Here is a 17,991-nt window from a genome sequence, read left to right as displayed (position 1 = left end):
AGTCCAAGACTGGATATCTCAGACTCCTGGAACAATCAGTTTACATCTGTATCTAACAAACATATGGCCTTAGGCCATATGTACTCTTGATTTTGGGGGTTAGTTACATCTATTGTTTTAGGATCTGGCAGTTTGCATCTTGAGATGATTACCTAACTTGTCAGACCACCTTTATCCCTCTACCCCTTTCTTTTTGTAACCCCAATAAAAATGAGTATGCCTGAACACGAGGAGATTCTATTCTACCAAAGCTCTTGACCACCAAGCTCTTCACCATTAGAGCTCAATTCCACCTAAAACTTACTCCCTGTAAGGCCTACTCTTTTTCTACTATCCTCTTGTATCTGAGTCTTTATTGTGTCTCCTCTCTTACCACCATCAAAGGAGCAGGAATGCTGGAGCCCAGGTTGTTGAATACTTGAGCTCTGAGTCTTTCTTCCTTTATTGTTTCCCCTATCCTTTTCCCTCATCACCCATTCTCCCTCAGTCTTCAACCTCCCTTCTGAGTGTTCACCCACGAATTTATTAATTTGTGGCTGCTGGCAGCTACAGTAGGTTTATTTTATATCCTTCAACTTCCCTGAAGTTATTAATTATTTCAACTAGCTCATATTGTACTTTTAAAGTTAAATGAATACTAGATTGTAAAGTATGTCATCAACTTTTCAAGCATGGTCTTCTCAATTAACAATATAATTTTAAATATTTTCTAGCACCATAAAGTTGATTTTAAGTGTTTAAGAAATTTTTATTTCTTTGTAAATTGGAAAATAAGTGCATTAAATAGGATCTTCTTAAGGTTTGTGAAATGGAAACATACATACGTACAAATATTTATATGAACATAAATGTGGATAAATAGCACCTGAAAGGTCTGGGTTAATTATATATAAAGTATATTACCAGATGACATTCAGATGATGTGGGAGAATTACTCTACTTCTTATAGTGACTCAATGTAATTCTAATACTGGAAATTCAACAACACACAAAACCTATTGAGTTAGTGCAAAAAAATGGAAGAAGAAATTCACTTGTATATTTTTATCCAAATACCTAAATAATATTCTAACCCCCACCCCAACAAAACTACTTCCTAGAGAAAAACTTGTCTCATTTTATTCCCAAAGTACTTAATTAAAAATGTGTTGTTATCATATTTGATGAACAGTGATGCACATGAAATAAAATATGATTTGACACAGGAATTCTATAGTTTACACATATATACATACATATATGCAGTCTATATATTCTAAATATTTCTGTTGTGACTTAATGCTGGATAAATGGAAAAGAGGAGACAGTGCTATTGACAACAAGAAACGGTATATGTGCCTTTACTTACAATCTGATTTCAGTTAATAATCTGGGATCTTCTTCTCAGCCTACATATTTTTCTTCATTGAATAGAACAATCACTGAAAAATAATTGCTATTCCACGTTTCTACTGGAACCAGTGTCTTCCAGGGCAGCTGAAGACTTGCACCCTTTTTCTCCCCCCATCCCCAGTATTATTCAATAAGTACTAAAGATGCCAGAATTCATACTTATCAGACATGGTATTTTTGTCACCATTAAATCTTTTAAGACCTGGAGACAAGGTAAAATGCTTTACCTGTGGTGGGAAACTAATTGGGAATCAAGACATTTTCTTAACTGTCCTTTCTTAGAAAAGCAAATCCAAGAAGCATCCAAGTTCCATATCCTCAATCTGAGCATGCATACCCATGCAACTCATGTTTAAACATTTTGACCTGAACAATCTCAGATTTTAGTTCATCCAGAGCTGCCTACAGGTACTGGCTTTTATTCCATGGGTCAAAATGATAATGTCAAATGCTTTTGCTGTGCTGGCAGACCAAGATACTAGAAATCAGGAGATGATCATTGGGTAGAACAAGTCGTATGGTTCCCAAGGTATGGGTACTTAATATGAATGAAGGAGTTAGTTTTATTAATCAAGTTCAAGCTAGGTGCCCATTAATCCTTAAAAAGCTATTGTTAACTTCAGATGTTGCAGGGACAAAAAGGCTGATCTACCAAATATTCATTTTGGAACTTGAGAAAATGTCAGAAGATACAGTCATGGTGGAAACTCCAGTGATTCAGAAGTAGAATTCTGTAGAAGTCTAATAAGAGATAAATCCTATAGCTAAAATCTAGTAAGAGTAAAATCTTTTTTTTTTTCTTTTTTTTAAGGCAATGGGGGTTAAGTGACTTGCCCAGGGTCACACAGTTAGGAAGTGTCTGAGATCAGATTTGAATCTAGGACCTCCCATCTCTAGGCCTAGCTCTCAATCCATTGAGCTACAGAGCTGCCCCATAAGAGTAAAATCTTAACAACTTAATCTTAACAACTGAAGAGAATTATAAAACAGTCAATGAGGTTATATCAATGCAAAAGTCATTCAGGATCTACTTAATGTTTAAAGATAAATTGAACAAGTGGCATCAGATGATGTAATTTGGAAGAATAGAATTGTCAACCTGGAAGCCCCCAAACTTGTAGTCTGGAAAGATTTGATGACCCCGCCCCCACCTCCCATTTAGTTAGCTCAAAAGTGAAAGTCCTGGGTTTGACCTTGTGAGTGATGGTTCTTCCCTGAGGGAAAGTCACTAGTCTCAAACTAACAATAGGCCTAATTGGAGTTTAGGTGGGTAGGGTTAACCCCATCAGATGTTAAGTATCTCTTTTATCCCAATGTTTTCTCCCCTTATGCCAGAGTCCTTTACCAAGGTGGCCTTGCCCTTGGCTGGATCTTTCCCTTTTTGTGTCCATTGTTGTTCCTATCTGGAACTCCTCATTTTCCTTTGTTACCATTGTAAAGTTAATCAACTATCTCTCTGGTTCTTAGTCCCCAAGTTTCCCTAGAAAGGTATTTAAGCTTTCCAACTTCAATGGCTTCCTAGAGTCTTCATCTAGCACAGTGACATTCTCAGGGGTAAGGGTCCAGAGCATCCAGAGTTTAATCCTGTGTTTAAGCTGTATGGCACACAGCTCTGTGTAGAGGCCTAACTCATAACTGAGCCCTGTACCTCTTTCCTTAATTAAAGAGTGGTTTTACTGACTATTTAATAGTTCTATGTTTTTTCCCAGTCAACAGAATGGCTTTGGTTCAGCATTTGAGTAGTATACTTCTTATCCTGTCTTGTAACATCAAGTGTAATTAATGAGTGGGAACATAGTGTTATTAAACAAAAAGCATGGGCATCTTTATAAGCAAGAGGACTGATTGATAACAAATTTTAGTCAAAAGAAATATTGCAGTCAATATATTTAAAAATTGTCTCAGAAATGGAATCTGTGCTGTGTAACAATTTGTTTGTGGAAAAGTACATGCAGTATGTTCCAAAAGATATTTCAGATCCTCCTATGGAAAAAAAAAAAAAAAGCTTAAGGGATTATAGGCAGGACAAAGAAGTTTCTATTGTACTTACTCCTAGTAGTCATCTAGTAGAATATAAAGAATATGCTTTCTCAAAGAAAACTCCCTATTTGCAGGAGCATAAGCAAATGTTCAGTTCTTACATTTCATTCATGAAAAAAATCCATACACCCAAATTTGTATGAAAAAGGCTTCAACATTATTAGCCATGAACCACTGACCTTTGGAAGAAAAAGGAGTGTTTAGGGCTTTTTAGTGAGACTTTTTAGTAACAAATTAATATTCAATTCTTCCTTGGTATCAAATACTTGGTTTTCTTAAATATGTTGTATCATATACTAAATGCCTAATTTCTTGAAAGTTTGTGTTGGTGTGCATGTTTTCATATTGGGAGAGCAGGACGTGATATACTGTGTGCTTGAAAGTATATTGGCTAGGCATATTGTTATTATACAGCATTTTGGACTTACTAAATTTGTGTATGCATATATATGTACATATTACATATGAACAGACACATATTTGGCATGTTTTCTTGTCTTTAAAGAGATTCTATATTACATCTCATTTCCTCAAAATTCCTCTACCAAGTGAAAATCTGAATTCATGACAGAGAAGATTAGAAGACAGTTTGGCAGGCTTCTGGGTTAAGATGGTGGCAGAGTGAAAAGCAGCTGCTTAACCTCTCCTAATCCACACATACAGGACTCCTCAAGAGGACATAAAAACAAATCCAGACGAACAAAGGGACCCCACAACAGGGAACATCATTGAAGGTACATAGGATTGGGGCATTTCCATGCTATAAGGGGGTGAAGTAGCTCTCACAAAAACGCGAGCTGAGCAACCCCCTACCCCCCCACACCACCTACAGTGCCAAAGCCAGGGCACAAGAGTTAGAGCAAGTTTGAGGCATTCATTAAGTTCTTGGCAGCTACCTGGGATCACCAGGGCCTGCTCCGGAGAGCAGCAAGACTTAAGACTCCAAGCAGCTAAAGAATGCACAGTCCCAGTCACTGAAGCTGATTCTGAGCTCAGGCGTGGACCTTGGGTGGGGACCCAGTGCAGACTGTGGAAGCAGCTCTCGAAGACTGTTAAAGGAGCTTCAGGCAAAGGAGCAAGCAAGGGGACCATCAGGAGGCTTGACCCTGAGAACAACTAGACTTGAGACCTCAGGAGCTTAAAGAGTGCAGACTGACTCTGGGCATGAGGACAAAGCTGAGAGAACACAGGGCGCAGTGACTCAGGTGAAAACTGCTCCACAGCTCCATAGGCAGAGAGCCTGTCTGCCTCACCCAGTCTTCTGACTGATAAAGAAATAATAATAATGGCCAGACAGTCACAAGAACCCCAAAAGAGAAAAATCAAGAAGAAATCTTTAACATTCGACAACTTTTACACAGAAAAAATCCAGACAACAGAACAAACAGCAGAGGAGAACAAACAAGTATTCATATCCAAACCTTACCAAAAAAATGAAAATTGGTCACAAGCTCTTGAAGAGGTCAAATCTGAGATCATGAGAAAGATAAAAGAGATTTGGTGAGAGAAGTGGGACATAGCTCAAAAGGAAATTAACAGGTTAAAAGACAGAAACTCCCAATTGGAAAAAGATGCCCCCAAATCAAACAAAATGGCAAGCAAATTGGAAACCAAAATTAAACAGTTGGAAAACAGGATAGACCAAAGCAAAAAGGAAAAGCATAAGATTATAACAGAAAACCAGTCTCTAAAGACCAGAATTGGGCAAGTAGAAGCCAATCATCTCTCAAGACAGCAAGAACAAATAAAGCAAAGTCAAAAGCCTGATAAAATAGAAGGAAACATGAAATATCTCACTGAGAAATTGATAGATCAAGAAAACAGATCTAGAAGAGACAATTTGAGAATCATTGCTCTTCCTGAAAAAGCAGAAATTAATAGAAATTTGGACTCCATACTAAAAGAAACTATTCAGCAAAATTGCCTTGAAATTCTACAACAAGAGGGCAATATAGACATTGAAAGGATCCATAGGTCACCCTCTACACTAAACCCTGAAAAGACAACCCCCAGAAATATAATAGCCAAATTCAAGTGCTTCAAAGAAAAAGAAAAAATTTTACAAGAAGCCAGAAAGAGACAATTCAGATATTAAGGAGTACCAATCAGGATCACACAGGATCTGGCAGCCTCCACACTAAGAGACCGCAAGACTTGGAATATGATATTCAGAAAGGCAAGAGAACTGGGTTTACAACCAAGGATCACCTACCCATCAAAACTGAATATATACTTCCAGGGGAAAGTATGGGCATTCAAAAAGATAGAAGATTTCCAAGTATTTGCACAGAAAAGACCAGGACTAAATGGAAAGTTCTATATCCAATGACAAAAACCAAGAGAAACATGAAAAGGTAAATAAGAAACAAAGGGGAAAGAAAGAAAACTCTTATTTTTAAATTTGTCTCTTTAAGGGCTTTAATAAGATCAATTATTTATATTCGAATATGGAGAAATGTTATGTGTAATTTTCAAAAACTGTATTCACTATTATAATAATTAGAAGAATTATTCATAGGTGGAGCACTAAATGGTCTAAGATGAGATGGGGGAAAATAGTAGATGGCACCAAGAGAAACTTGAATGAATAAGAAAAATAGGATATTCTCTTACACACAAAGATGGCATGGGAAGGGGAGAGGATGAATACTATTATAAGAAGGAGAGGAAGAGAGCATTAAGAGGTAATATTTAAACCTTACTCTCAGCAGAATTAACTCTGAGAGGGAAGAGTGGCTATATCCATTAGGATATAGAATTCTATCTAACCCTACTGAGAAAGTCAGAAGGGATTAACCAAGGGGAGCAGGGGAGTTGGGAGGTCAAAAAAGGGAAGGGAGGAGAGGGGAGTGGGAATTCATTAGGCCTTAAAAAATAAAAAGAGAGGAATAATAAGGGAGTGGGTGGAAAGGGAAGTAAATCAAGGGAGGGGACAAGGGGGACTGGTCTAAAACAAACCACTGGTTTAAAAGGAAATAGCATAAGAAGAAGGGGTATAACTAGGAGAGGGTACCAAAATGTTGGCTAATACACAACTGATAATTATAACTCTAAATGTGAATGGGATGAACTCACCCATAAAATGGAAGCAAATAGCAGAGTGAATGAGAAATCAAAATCCTACCATATGTTGTCTACAAGAAACACATATGGGTCGGGTGGACATACACAGGTTTAAGGTGAAGGGTTGCAGCAAAATCTTTTGGGCTTCAAATGAGAAAAAGAAGGCAGGAGTGGCGATCATGATTTTTGACAAAGCCAAAGTAAAAATAGATATGATGAAAAGAGACAGGGAAGGTAATTACATACTGATAAAAGGCAGTATAGACAATGAGGAAATAACAGTACTCAACATGTATGCACCAAATGGTATAGCATCCAAATTCCTAAAGGAGAAACTGGCAGAGCTCAAGAAGGAAATAGTAAAACTATACTAGTGGGAGATCTAAATATTCCTCTTTCAGATCTAGATAAATCAAACCAAAAAATGAATAAGAAAGAGGTAAGAGAGGTGAACGAAATTCTAGAAAAATTAATTTAATAAATATGTGGAGAAAAATAAATAGGGACAAAAAGGAATACACTTTCTTTTCAGCTGCACATGGCATATTCACAAAGATTGACCATGTAATTGGGCATAGAAACATGGCAAACAAATGCAAAAGAGCAGAAATAATAAATGTAACCTCAGATTATAGTGCAATAAAATAATAATTAGTAAGGGCACATGGACAGGCAAATCAAAAGCTAATTGCAAATTAAATAATATGATTCTCCAAAACCAGTTAAAGAAGAAATCATAGAAACAATCAATAACTTCATTGAAGAGAGTGACAATGATGAGACATCCTACCAAACTCTGTGGGATACAGCTAAGGCAGTACTCAGGGGGAAATGTATATCCTTGAGTGCATGTATTAATAAATTAGAGAGGGCAAAGATCAGAGAACTGGGCACACAAATTAAAAAACTAGAAAGGGAAAAATTAAAAATCCCCAGCTAATGACCATATTAGAGATTATAAAAATTAAAGGAGAAATCAATAAAATGGAAAGTAAAAGAACTATTGAATTAATAAATAAGATGAGAAGCTGGTACTTTGAAAAAACAAACAAAATTGGCAAAGTACTGGTCAATCTAATTAAAAAAAGGAAAGAAGAAAACCAAATCATCAGTATCAAAGATGAAAAGGGAGACCTCACCTCTAAAGAAGAGGAAATCAAGGTAATCATTAAAAACTATTTTATCCAATTATATGGCAATAAAAATCTAGGTGAGATGGATGAATATTTACAAATATATGAATTGCCTAGATTAACAGTAGAGGAAATTGAATACTTAAATAATCCCATATCAGAAAAAGAAATTGAACAAGCAATCAAAGAATTTCCTAAGAAAAAATCCCCAGGACCAGATGGATTCACAAGTGAATTCTATCAAACTTTCAAAGAACAACTAATTCCAATACTATACAAACTATTTGACATAATAAGCAAAGAAGGAGTTCTACCAAACTCCTTTTATGATACAAATATGGTACTGATCCCAAAGCCAGGTAGATCAAAAACGGAGAAAGAAAACTACAGACCAATCTCCTTAATGAACATAGATGCAAAAATCTTAAACAGAATATTAGCATAAAGACTACAGCAGGTGATCATGAGGGTTATTCATTATGATCAGGTGGGATTTATATCAGGAATGCAAGGATGGTTCAACATAAGAAAAACCATTCACATAATTGACCATATCAACAAGTAAACCAACAAAATCCACATGATTATCTCAATAGATGCTGAAAAAGCCTTTGACAAAATACAACATCCATTCCTATTGAAAACACTAGAAAGTATAGGAATAGAAGGACCTTTCCTAAAAATAATAAACAGTATATATCTAAAACCATCAACAAGCATCATATGCAATGGGGATAAATTAGAAGCCTTCCCAATAAGATCAGGTGTGAAACAACGATGCTCACTATCACCTCTATTATTTAACATTGTAGTAGAAATACTAGCAGTAGCAATTAGAGAAGAAAAAGAAATTGAAGGTATCAAAATAGGCAATGAGGAGACTAAGCTATCACTCTTTGCAGATGATATAATGGTCTACTTAAAAAATCCTAGAGAATCGACTAAAAAGCTAGTAGAAATAATCAACAACTTTAGCAAAGTTGCAGGATTCAAAATAAATGCACATAAATCATCAGCATTTCTATATATTTCTTTTTTTTTTTTAAACCCTTACCTTCCGTCTTGGAGTCAATACTGTGTATTGGCTCCAAGGCAGAAGAGTGGTAAGGGTAGGCAATGGGGGTCAAGTGACTTGCCCAGGGTCACACAGCTAGGAAGTGGCTGAGGCCAAATTTGAACCTAGGACCTCCCGTCTCTAGGCCTGACTCTCAATCCACTAAGCTACCCAGCTGCCCCCCATTTCTATATATTTCGAACACATCCCAGCAGCAAGAGGTAGAAAGAGAAACAACATTTAAAATCACCCTAGACAATATAAAATACTTAGGAATCTATCTACCAAAACAAACAGAGGAATTATATGAACACAACTACAAAACACTTTCCAAACAATTAAAACTAGATCTAAACAATTGGAAAAACAATAATTGCTTATGGGTAGGACGAGCTAACATAATAAAAATGACCATTCTACCCAAATTAATTTACTTATTTAGTGCCATATCTATCAAACTACCAAAAAACTTTTTTACTGAATTAGAAAAAACTATAACAAAGTTCATTTGGAAGAACAAAAAATCAAAAATATGAAGGGAAATAATGAAAAAAAATCTGAAGGAAGGTGGCCTAGCAGTACCAGATATTAAACTACACTATAAAGCAGTGATCTTCAAAACTGTATGGTACTGGCTAAGAGACAGAAGGGAGGATCAGTGGAATAGACTTGGGGTAAGTGATGTCAGCAAGACAGTGTATGATAAACCCAAAGAGCCCAACTTTTGGGGGAAAAATCCACTATTTGACAAAAACTGTTGGGAAAATTGGAAAACAATATGGGAGAGATTAGGTTTAGATCAACATCTCACCCCACACCAAGATAAATTCAGAATGGGTGAAAGACTATGAATATAAAGAAGGAAACTATAAGTAAATTAAGTGAACACAGAATAGTATACTTGTCAGATCTCTGGGAAAGGAAAGATTTTAAAACCAAGCAAGAGTTAGAAAAAATTATAAAATGTAAAATAAATAATTTTGATCATACTAAATTAAAAAGCTTTATACAAACAAAAACAATGTAGTCAAAATCAGAAGGGAAACAACAAACTGGGAAAAAATCTTTATAACAAAAAAACTCTGACAGAGGTCTAATTACTCAAATATACAAGGAGCTAAATCAATTGTATAAAAAATCAAGCCATTTCCCAATTGATAAATGGTCAAGGGACATGAATAGGCAATTTTCAGATAAAGAAATCAAAACTATCAATAAGCACATGAGAAATGTAGTATACAGAATTGGAGTGATATAGTTTTTTCTAGCTTTGGCTGAGTTCCAAAAGCTGTTAGGGGTTTGGAATCTTGAGGAAAAGGACAGTTGGTTGGATCTTCTGTGGAGGGAGGTTGTCAGTAAGCCGAGCTGCCTTGATTACCTAGTTTTAATATTGAAATTTAGCCTAGCTTTGACATATTTACTTAAGAAATTATTATTTTAGATAAACCCTTTATATCTTCCTTTCCTAATACCATCCCTGCCTTCCCTCCCTTACCTTATACGTCTGTGGAGTTAATAAGGAGAGTAATTAGAGAGGAGTTAAATCTGTGAAGGGTTACCTAATTGACAGCATTAGTTATAGTTAGTCAGTCATCATTTATTCCCTTTAGATAGCAATAGCACTTTGTAAAGCTGAGTTTAAAGGCAGGTCCTTACTCAGACTCCATCTTTGCTTCCCTTCCCCCACCTGAGGTTCCTGAGACAACTGATAAGGCTTTCCTTTGATCCACCTTCCTAACAAACATCCTTTCAAAGAAAATAAACCCTTTTGTTTCAACAGCCCTATTAGTATAATTTGTCTGTTAGTTATCAAGAGGGAAGAAGAGGGAAAGAAACAACATACTCTGGGCTTAGAGGGAAACTGGGGCATCCATCTTGAAGGAAGGTGTTACTTCAAAACAAGTCCCTTTCTGTGAAATTAACTAAAGCCTGTTTGTTAATTTCAGTCTAGTCTATTTCCCTCAGCTTGTGTTTGAGTCTAAGTCCCAGTCTGTAAGCCTGCTGTGTTTGTCTGTTTAGTTTAATTTCTCTTCTCCCTGAAGATCTCTGTTTCCCTTTTGTGTTATACTCCTGACTTCAGTCCTATTATACCCTGAATCTCCTTTAATCCCAGCCTACCTGTAACCGAGATTATCCACTTAGCAAGTCTCCAACATCCTCCTTTCAAATTTCCTTATACCACACCTTTCCTCAAAATTACCCACAAAACAGTAAGTGTTCTAAATCTCTAATAATTAGAGAAATGCAAATCAAAAAAACTATGAGGTACCTCCTCAACACTTAGCAGATTCACTAAAATGATAGCAGGGAAAAGTAATGAATGTTGGAGGGGATGTGGCAAAATTGGGACATTAATGTATTGATGGTGGTGTTGTAAACAGATCCATCCATTCTGGATGGCAATTTGGAACTATGCCCAAAGAGCGGTAAAAGAGTGCCTGCCCTTTGATCTAGCCATACCAATGCTGGATTTGTACCCCAAAGAGATCATAGATAAAGAGACTTGTAAGAAAATATATATAGCTGTGCTTTTTGTGGTGGCAAAAAAACTGGAAAACGAGGGTATGCCCTTCAATTGGGGAATGTTTGAACAAATTGTGGTATCTTTTGGTGACGGAATACTATTGTGCTCAAAGGGATAATAAACTAGAGGAATTCCATGTGAATTGGAAAGACCTCCAGAAATTGATGCAGAGTGAAAGGAGCAGAGCCAGAAGAACATTGTATACAGAGATTGATACACTATGGTAAAATCGAATGTAATGGACTTTTGTACTGGCAGCAATGCAATGACCCAGGACAATTCTGAGGGATTTATGGAAAAGAACGCTACCCACATTCAGAGGAAGAACTACAGGAGTGGAAACAGAAGAAAAACAACTGCTTGAACACATGGGCTGATGCGGACATGGTTGGGGATGTAGACTTGAAATGACCACACCAAAGCAACTATCAATAATATGGAAATAGGTCTTGATAGATGACACATGTTAAAACCAGTGGAAATGTGCGTTGAATATGGGGGGGAGGGTGTGAAGGGGAAAGTAAAAACAAGAATCATGTAACCATGGAAAATTTTTCTAAAAAAAAAAAAAAAAAAAAAGGCAGTTTGGCACTATAATATTGTGATTTTTAAAAATTTCTTTAATTACCAATAGTGTATTAACAGAGATTTTATTTCAGGAGCATCACTGCTGTATGTCAGATACACTTGTATTCATTATAAAAAAATTGAGTAATGCTCTTGTGGTAGGGTGATGATCTTTATGAGTTAAATTATATTTGTTTTGTGAAATTTCATGGATATCTACTGTAATTCCTTACCTATTTTTCTGTATTCTTTATACTAGGTTGCTGTTAACATGTAAAATAAATATTTTTGTGTGATACCCACTTAGTGTGAAGCTATCTACAGCTATCTGATTGTCATTTTGTTTCTTACAGTACCCTGAACATCACAGTCACTGGATAAATATTTCTTAAAATTAAATGAAAGAATAGTTATTTTATTAGTCTTTCTTGGTCTCCCTGTAGTATAATTATCTTCCTTGATATTTTCTCCTCTCTGCATTTTCACAACCTATTGCTTTCTTCTAATTTTCCATTTCCTCTCTGATTTATTCCTGTCTTCTTTGTACTCATCATTCTTATCTTGGTCCCTCTGTGTTGGTATATTCCAGGGTTCAACAAATGCCATAGGTTCCATGATTATCTCTATGATTACTACCAAATGAACAAAGTCAGCTCTCATCCCCCTCCTGATTTCCAGTCCTACCCATTTTAATATTTCCATCTGGTTTTTGCAGACATTTCAAACTCAGGGTCAAAAACAGAACTCACCATTCCTCCAAAACCTCCTTCCTCCCATTAACATTATTATTTGTCAAGATCACTACTACTTTTCCAGACCTGAAGTCATTCCCATTCCTGCTCAAAAAGCTCCAGGGACTGCTGTTATCTAGGATAAAAGACAAAATGCCTCTGATTGGTATCTAAAAGCCTTCACTAACTGTCTCCATCCTCCCTTTGGAGGTTTATTACCATGGAATCTGTTTTATGTGTTCAATTTCTAAAAGAAGAATCATGTAACCATGTTACATGTTCAGTTAACTACTTGTTCTTTGCATATAATGATCTTGTGCCCAGAGTGCATTCTTTTTACTTCTACTATCTCCCTTCAAAGCTCAGCTTAATTAGGACCTCTGATAGTCTTTTCTGGTATCTGGCCCTGATGTTGCTCCAAATATAAGCTCCTGGAAAAGGGGTCTAATTTTTTTTATTATCCCCAAGCAAATGGAATTGCTATCTATTTACATTACACACAAATCTTTAGATACCAATATTAACATTTCATTTCTTTTAACCAGTCAGTTGACATGAAAATTTATTCATTCATGTTAAAATATTCAAGGTCTCTTTGATTAGCCAGGCAAGTTTTACTATGGGTATAATCATGTTTAAATGTAGGTTCTATTTGTAGATTAACTTGGAAATAGCGAAGACAAAACAAGTACTTTTACAATCGGAAGTAAATTGACACAAATTGTGATGAGTGAAAATACCTCAACGTTTTCCTATTCTTACACCAATAGGTCAACTCTAATCCTAAAAGAGCTTTTAAAAAGTGTGTTGGACAAGAAAATAAGATGGTATTAGGAATTAGGAGACATGGGTCATCATTTGGATCTACTCGTTTGACAAATCATTTAACCTCTTTAGGTTTGCTCATCTGAAATGGAGTTGAACTAAAGTCTCCAGTTACCATCATGTGAAATTGTCAAAATTAAAACAAGGTATAGGATATCTGGATAGCTAAAACGGATCTCAGGAGTCAACTAGTCTAAGCTCCTCACAGATGAGGAAACGGAGGCCTAGGGAGGTTAATTAGCTTGTCCCAAAGTCATATAACTAGGAATAAAACCAAGGTTCTATGACTCTGAATATAATAGATATTTTCCCACTGTATTGCCTACATCATTTGGATAGAAAGTAAGCACTTTAAAGTCATTTCCCTTTCTCAATTATTAAAAACAAACAAACCAGAAATTAAAAGTTGAAATGTGATCTAGTTTCAAATAAGGTTATATAAAGTTTTATCAAAAAGTGTTGAACCAGGCAGCCATCTTATCAACCACTAATTTACAAGTTTAAGATCCAAAAAAATTTAAGTACTATCATCACTATTACATCTGAAGCAACTGAGTGTTCATAACATTCTTTATGATTATTAAAAAAATAAAGTACAGCTCTTTGCATTCATAGAAAAGAGTAGTCTTTTAATTTGGTTTTATAGAAATAAACTTTTAAAAAATAGTTTTAAGACACTGCTTGTTTTTTTTGTTATTTAACATAAAATTTGAGTAGGCTTTTACATAAGGTTGATCAGATAGAATGCTGAGATTGGAGGTGTGATGGCCTCTCAAAGACTTGACTACAGGCAATTTATTTAATACCTGTGCCGAGTAAGTAATTTCTTAGGAATTGGCAACTAAAAGTTTTCTCTGTTAGTGGAATGAGGTTTTATACCAATAAAATTACAGCCCTTTCTTGTACTTGAGTATGAGATTCAAGTGCTAATTGCTTAGATATGATGCAGGAGTTTGATATTCTCTACCTCTTACTCACTTTTAGAAATTTTGAAACTACTATTGTATTTAGGAAAAAAACACCCCTCAAACATCAGACACATTTATTGTTCAACAGTTTTATTCTTATTTTATGATTTTGACATTTTATGCACAAATATTTTTATATTTGAGTAAAAATAGAAAAGAATTGTTTTATTTAAAATTACTAAAAAAACACGAATACATAATTGCTACTATGACAGTATAAGTGTCTTTATTTAAAGAGTAAAAACATATTCAAAAAATCCTGCTTCCCTTTACAAAAGATTGGTATTTTTTTTCCTGGTAGCAACAGAACAATATCACTGACATCTTAATATATGTGTACCCTCTAGGTCTAATGACCTACCTAATCAAAGATTTGCAAGTGTGACAAATTTGAAAAGTTTTGTGCTATTTTTAAAGTTGCACTAGCCCTTTTTAAAGGGGTAGAGTGCATAAATCTCAAATGTAGAAAAACAACAGACCTTGCCAAAAATAAATGAGTGACATAAACCTTCAAAGAAATATTATACTTATTCAATAATGGAGGAATTTTGGATAATTGCTTAAGCCACAAAAGTAAATATGTATCTGAAGTATTTCTAATTTAGTGATGATAAACTTAGTCTGGTAAAAAAAAAAACTTATGATTTTCCAGATCTTTGCTACAGTTTCAGTCAAGTTAGCCAAAGATATAAACTGCTACCTGTGGAGGGGCATTTGAAAACAAAACTGCATAATAAACCTTTGTTTATTAGCTTCAAAAACATGTACTTTCAGAAAAGCCGAAGCCCAAATTAGCTTGAAATTTTTTTTGGCCTATATGTCTGCTATCATTGGTGAATAAGGCAAATTAAGGTGGCTACCAATCCAGAAAACTGATGAAATTATATGAAAAAAAAAATACTTCTGGGAATGAGAATACTCATGAGAAAAAAAATAGTGGGCAAGTGTGGTTCCTAGTCAGAGAGCAGTAATGTGATTTCAGTCCTTTTTCCCCAAACCAAAAACGCATGTATTTAAGTTAGAGATGGGATCTAAAATAGGGGAAAGATGCTCCCTTTCCCCAGACAATACTTTACCACTAGAAAAACCACAAGTAATTTGTTGTTTTTTTCTTCCTGTGACAAAAGGAGAGTATTACTGTCTTTGAACTTTTACTGGTTAATTGAAGCTATTGCTGTTACTTATAATTGCATACTACTCCTTTTATAATCTTTGAGAGAAAAGCCTTATAACTATATAACTTAAATGGCAAATGTCACTATACCACCTGGCTTTAACAAACTGACATGTAAAATAGAAATTAAAGTTTTATTGTTCTTAGACTTCAGCTACATAAAGTGTTTTAGGCATTAAAAAAGATTGTAAGGTTAAAAAAAAAAAAGCTAAATTATTAGAGTAAAGCATTTTTAAACTTGGGAGTAGAAACTATTAAGGAAGAAGATAGAAATATTTAAGATATTTCTTCCCTGTTTCCAGGATCAACTGTTAAGAAATTGACCTTCCCTATGAATCTTGATCTCTTCTACCCAATTAATGGTCAATAACATTTAGTATCTTTCATTATGAAGCTACTCCTTTGGAAAGGGACAGGAAGAGGGTTAAGAGTAATGTGAGGAATCAAAAATCATGTCTGGGATGTCAACTTTCTTTCATGGAGGGTTGAAAAGATATTTATCAGTTTCTCAATTCTGGATTTAAGGAATGTTTTAAAGAAAGGGTATAATGAAATTTCTGTCCAGAGTTTATTTATGGAAGGAAAATGGTTATTTACATGGAGGAAAGAGTATGTGGAGAGTATTTTAAGATATTGAAAAGGAAGCATAAATGAAAGTCTATTTCCATTTTTAAAAATATTAGACTGTCCAAAAGTTTAGAAGCAAAATTCTTAGCTTCTCTTAAGTATATGTGCAAGTAAAATATTATTTTCCTGTATGGTAGGAACTACTGACTGATTTGAAGTCTTCATTTCATCCAGGTAAAAAAGCATAATGAGTATATAAGCTGCCCTGCTTAATGAAACCAGCACCGTAGGGTAATAAAACACAAAACTATTTTCTGGTTGAGGTATACCTTTTTTAGGCTTTTAAACTTCTGACAGGAAAAACAGATCATAAGGATTTCGGTTAATAGCTGGTCTATTAGAATTTACATCTCTCAAAATAATTTAAAATTCTTGGTCTCATGTATGTATTTTATTCTACACATAATACAATGAACCCATATAGTTGGCTTGACTTAAGCCAGATTTAAACCTGGATCTTTTTCTTCAGCACTGATCTTCTGCTAGTCACCTTCTTACTTTCCTTGCAAATACAAAAATTGCCATAATGACTTGATACCGCAAGTTTAGTAATTTATTCAACTTCTTTGTAACATCTCTCATTTCAGTTGTTTGATTAGATGAAACTAACAGGCATACATGCACTAGTGGTGGAAATTCCATTCTGTAGTTTTAATTGAAGAAACATCTAAGACAGCAGGGAGGGGAAACAGTCACATTTCTCAAAATTATTAAAGTATAACATAGACTGTTTCCTGTAGATTCTTCATTTAGTTTTTCTTCTTTAGATGCTACTATGAATTTTTTTGAGTTAATTAATACTGACCAGATTCGACTTTCCTGACAGATATCCAACTACCAACCACAGCGGGACAGCCTTCACACTGAAGACACTGTGTTAATCTCTTAACACATACATATGCATACAATGAAATATATGCTCAAAGTAAAAAGATCCAAATTCACAATAGTCTGAAATCTCTGTAAAAAAATCATGCATCAGATTGTATTGTCTACGAATAAAAGAAGCTTCAGATTCTGTTACAAAGAGCAATGCTTGTTTTAACTATCCAAAAAGGCCTCATGCTTTTAAGGTCCTGGGCTCAATTATCTTTTTCTGTTTGCAGAGAAGCAGTAGCTAACGCAACTGCTGTGACTGGCTGTGCAATACCATGTAGCTGCATCTTTGCAAGTTTCTTTTGTTCGCACTCTGTAACCAAACGGTTCAGTTCTGCTGCACTGTATCCAATAAGAGTCTTCAAATCACAAACAAACTTGTACACAAATCTTTTGCCTTGCACTTTACAGATCATATCTCCATCATAGTAATACCTTTAAAAAGAAAAATACCAACACATTAGGTCAATGCCAGGGATAAATATTATAGACACATTCTAATAATTTTACAGAACAGAAATCTAGCAGATTACCTCAAGTTATTTATCATAGTTTTTACTATAATTAGTTTCTTAAAAGCTTATAAGGTGCTTATAAGATGACTTTAGTGCTATAATAAAATACTCTTGGGGGGGGGGGGGAAAGGAAAGAGAAACAACCCAGATTTTATAAATGTGGTTGTAATCTAAGCAAAGAATATTTCCTAGGAATTATCAAATTGCTTCCTCATTTTCTCTTCTGTAAAAAACAAACAAAAGCCCAACAATATTAATATATGTATATATTGTCTCCTTTATTAGAACGTAACTTGAGAATAGGGTCTGTTTCATCCTTAAAATTTATATTTCCAATGTCTAGCATAGTGCCCAGCTTGTAGTCAATGCTTAATAAATGCTTGTCAATTGGGTAACTGACTCTCGTGTCAAGTTACTTATTCATTATCTGTCCCATTTAACGTTTGGGACAGTTAGGCAACACAGTAGATTTGGACTTGGGAAGAACCAATTGGAATCTTGC

The 17,991-nt window shown here is 35.0% G+C and overlaps 1 protein-coding gene and 1 pseudogene across 2 annotated transcripts in view; one reads left to right on the top strand and one right to left on the bottom strand.

Moving 5' to 3' along the window:
- The first annotated feature begins 1,239 nt into the window (after window positions 1-1,239).
- LOC123241655 lies at window positions 1,240-2,221 on the top strand (annotated as a pseudogene).
- A 12,280-nt stretch (window positions 2,222-14,501) lies between these two features.
- Window positions 14,502-17,991, bottom strand: part of GABPA (GA binding protein transcription factor subunit alpha) — a 76,419-nt gene continuing 72,929 nt past the window's right edge. For both annotated transcript variants that reach the window (XM_044670263.1, XM_044670264.1), the window contains one exon: window positions 14,502-17,409. In XM_044670263.1, coding sequence (XP_044526198.1) covers window positions 17,181-17,409 — 229 coding nt within the window. In that variant the 3' untranslated portion in view covers window positions 14,502-17,180. The remainder of the gene's footprint in view (window positions 17,410-17,991) is intronic.

This window comes from Gracilinanus agilis, chromosome 3, assembly GCF_016433145.1.
Source record: "Gracilinanus agilis isolate LMUSP501 chromosome 3, AgileGrace, whole genome shotgun sequence".
NCBI classification, from domain to species: domain Eukaryota; kingdom Metazoa; phylum Chordata; class Mammalia; order Didelphimorphia; family Didelphidae; genus Gracilinanus; species Gracilinanus agilis.
The sequence above is the reverse complement of the archived record's forward strand: the minus strand, read 5'-3'. Positions and strand labels throughout refer to the sequence as shown.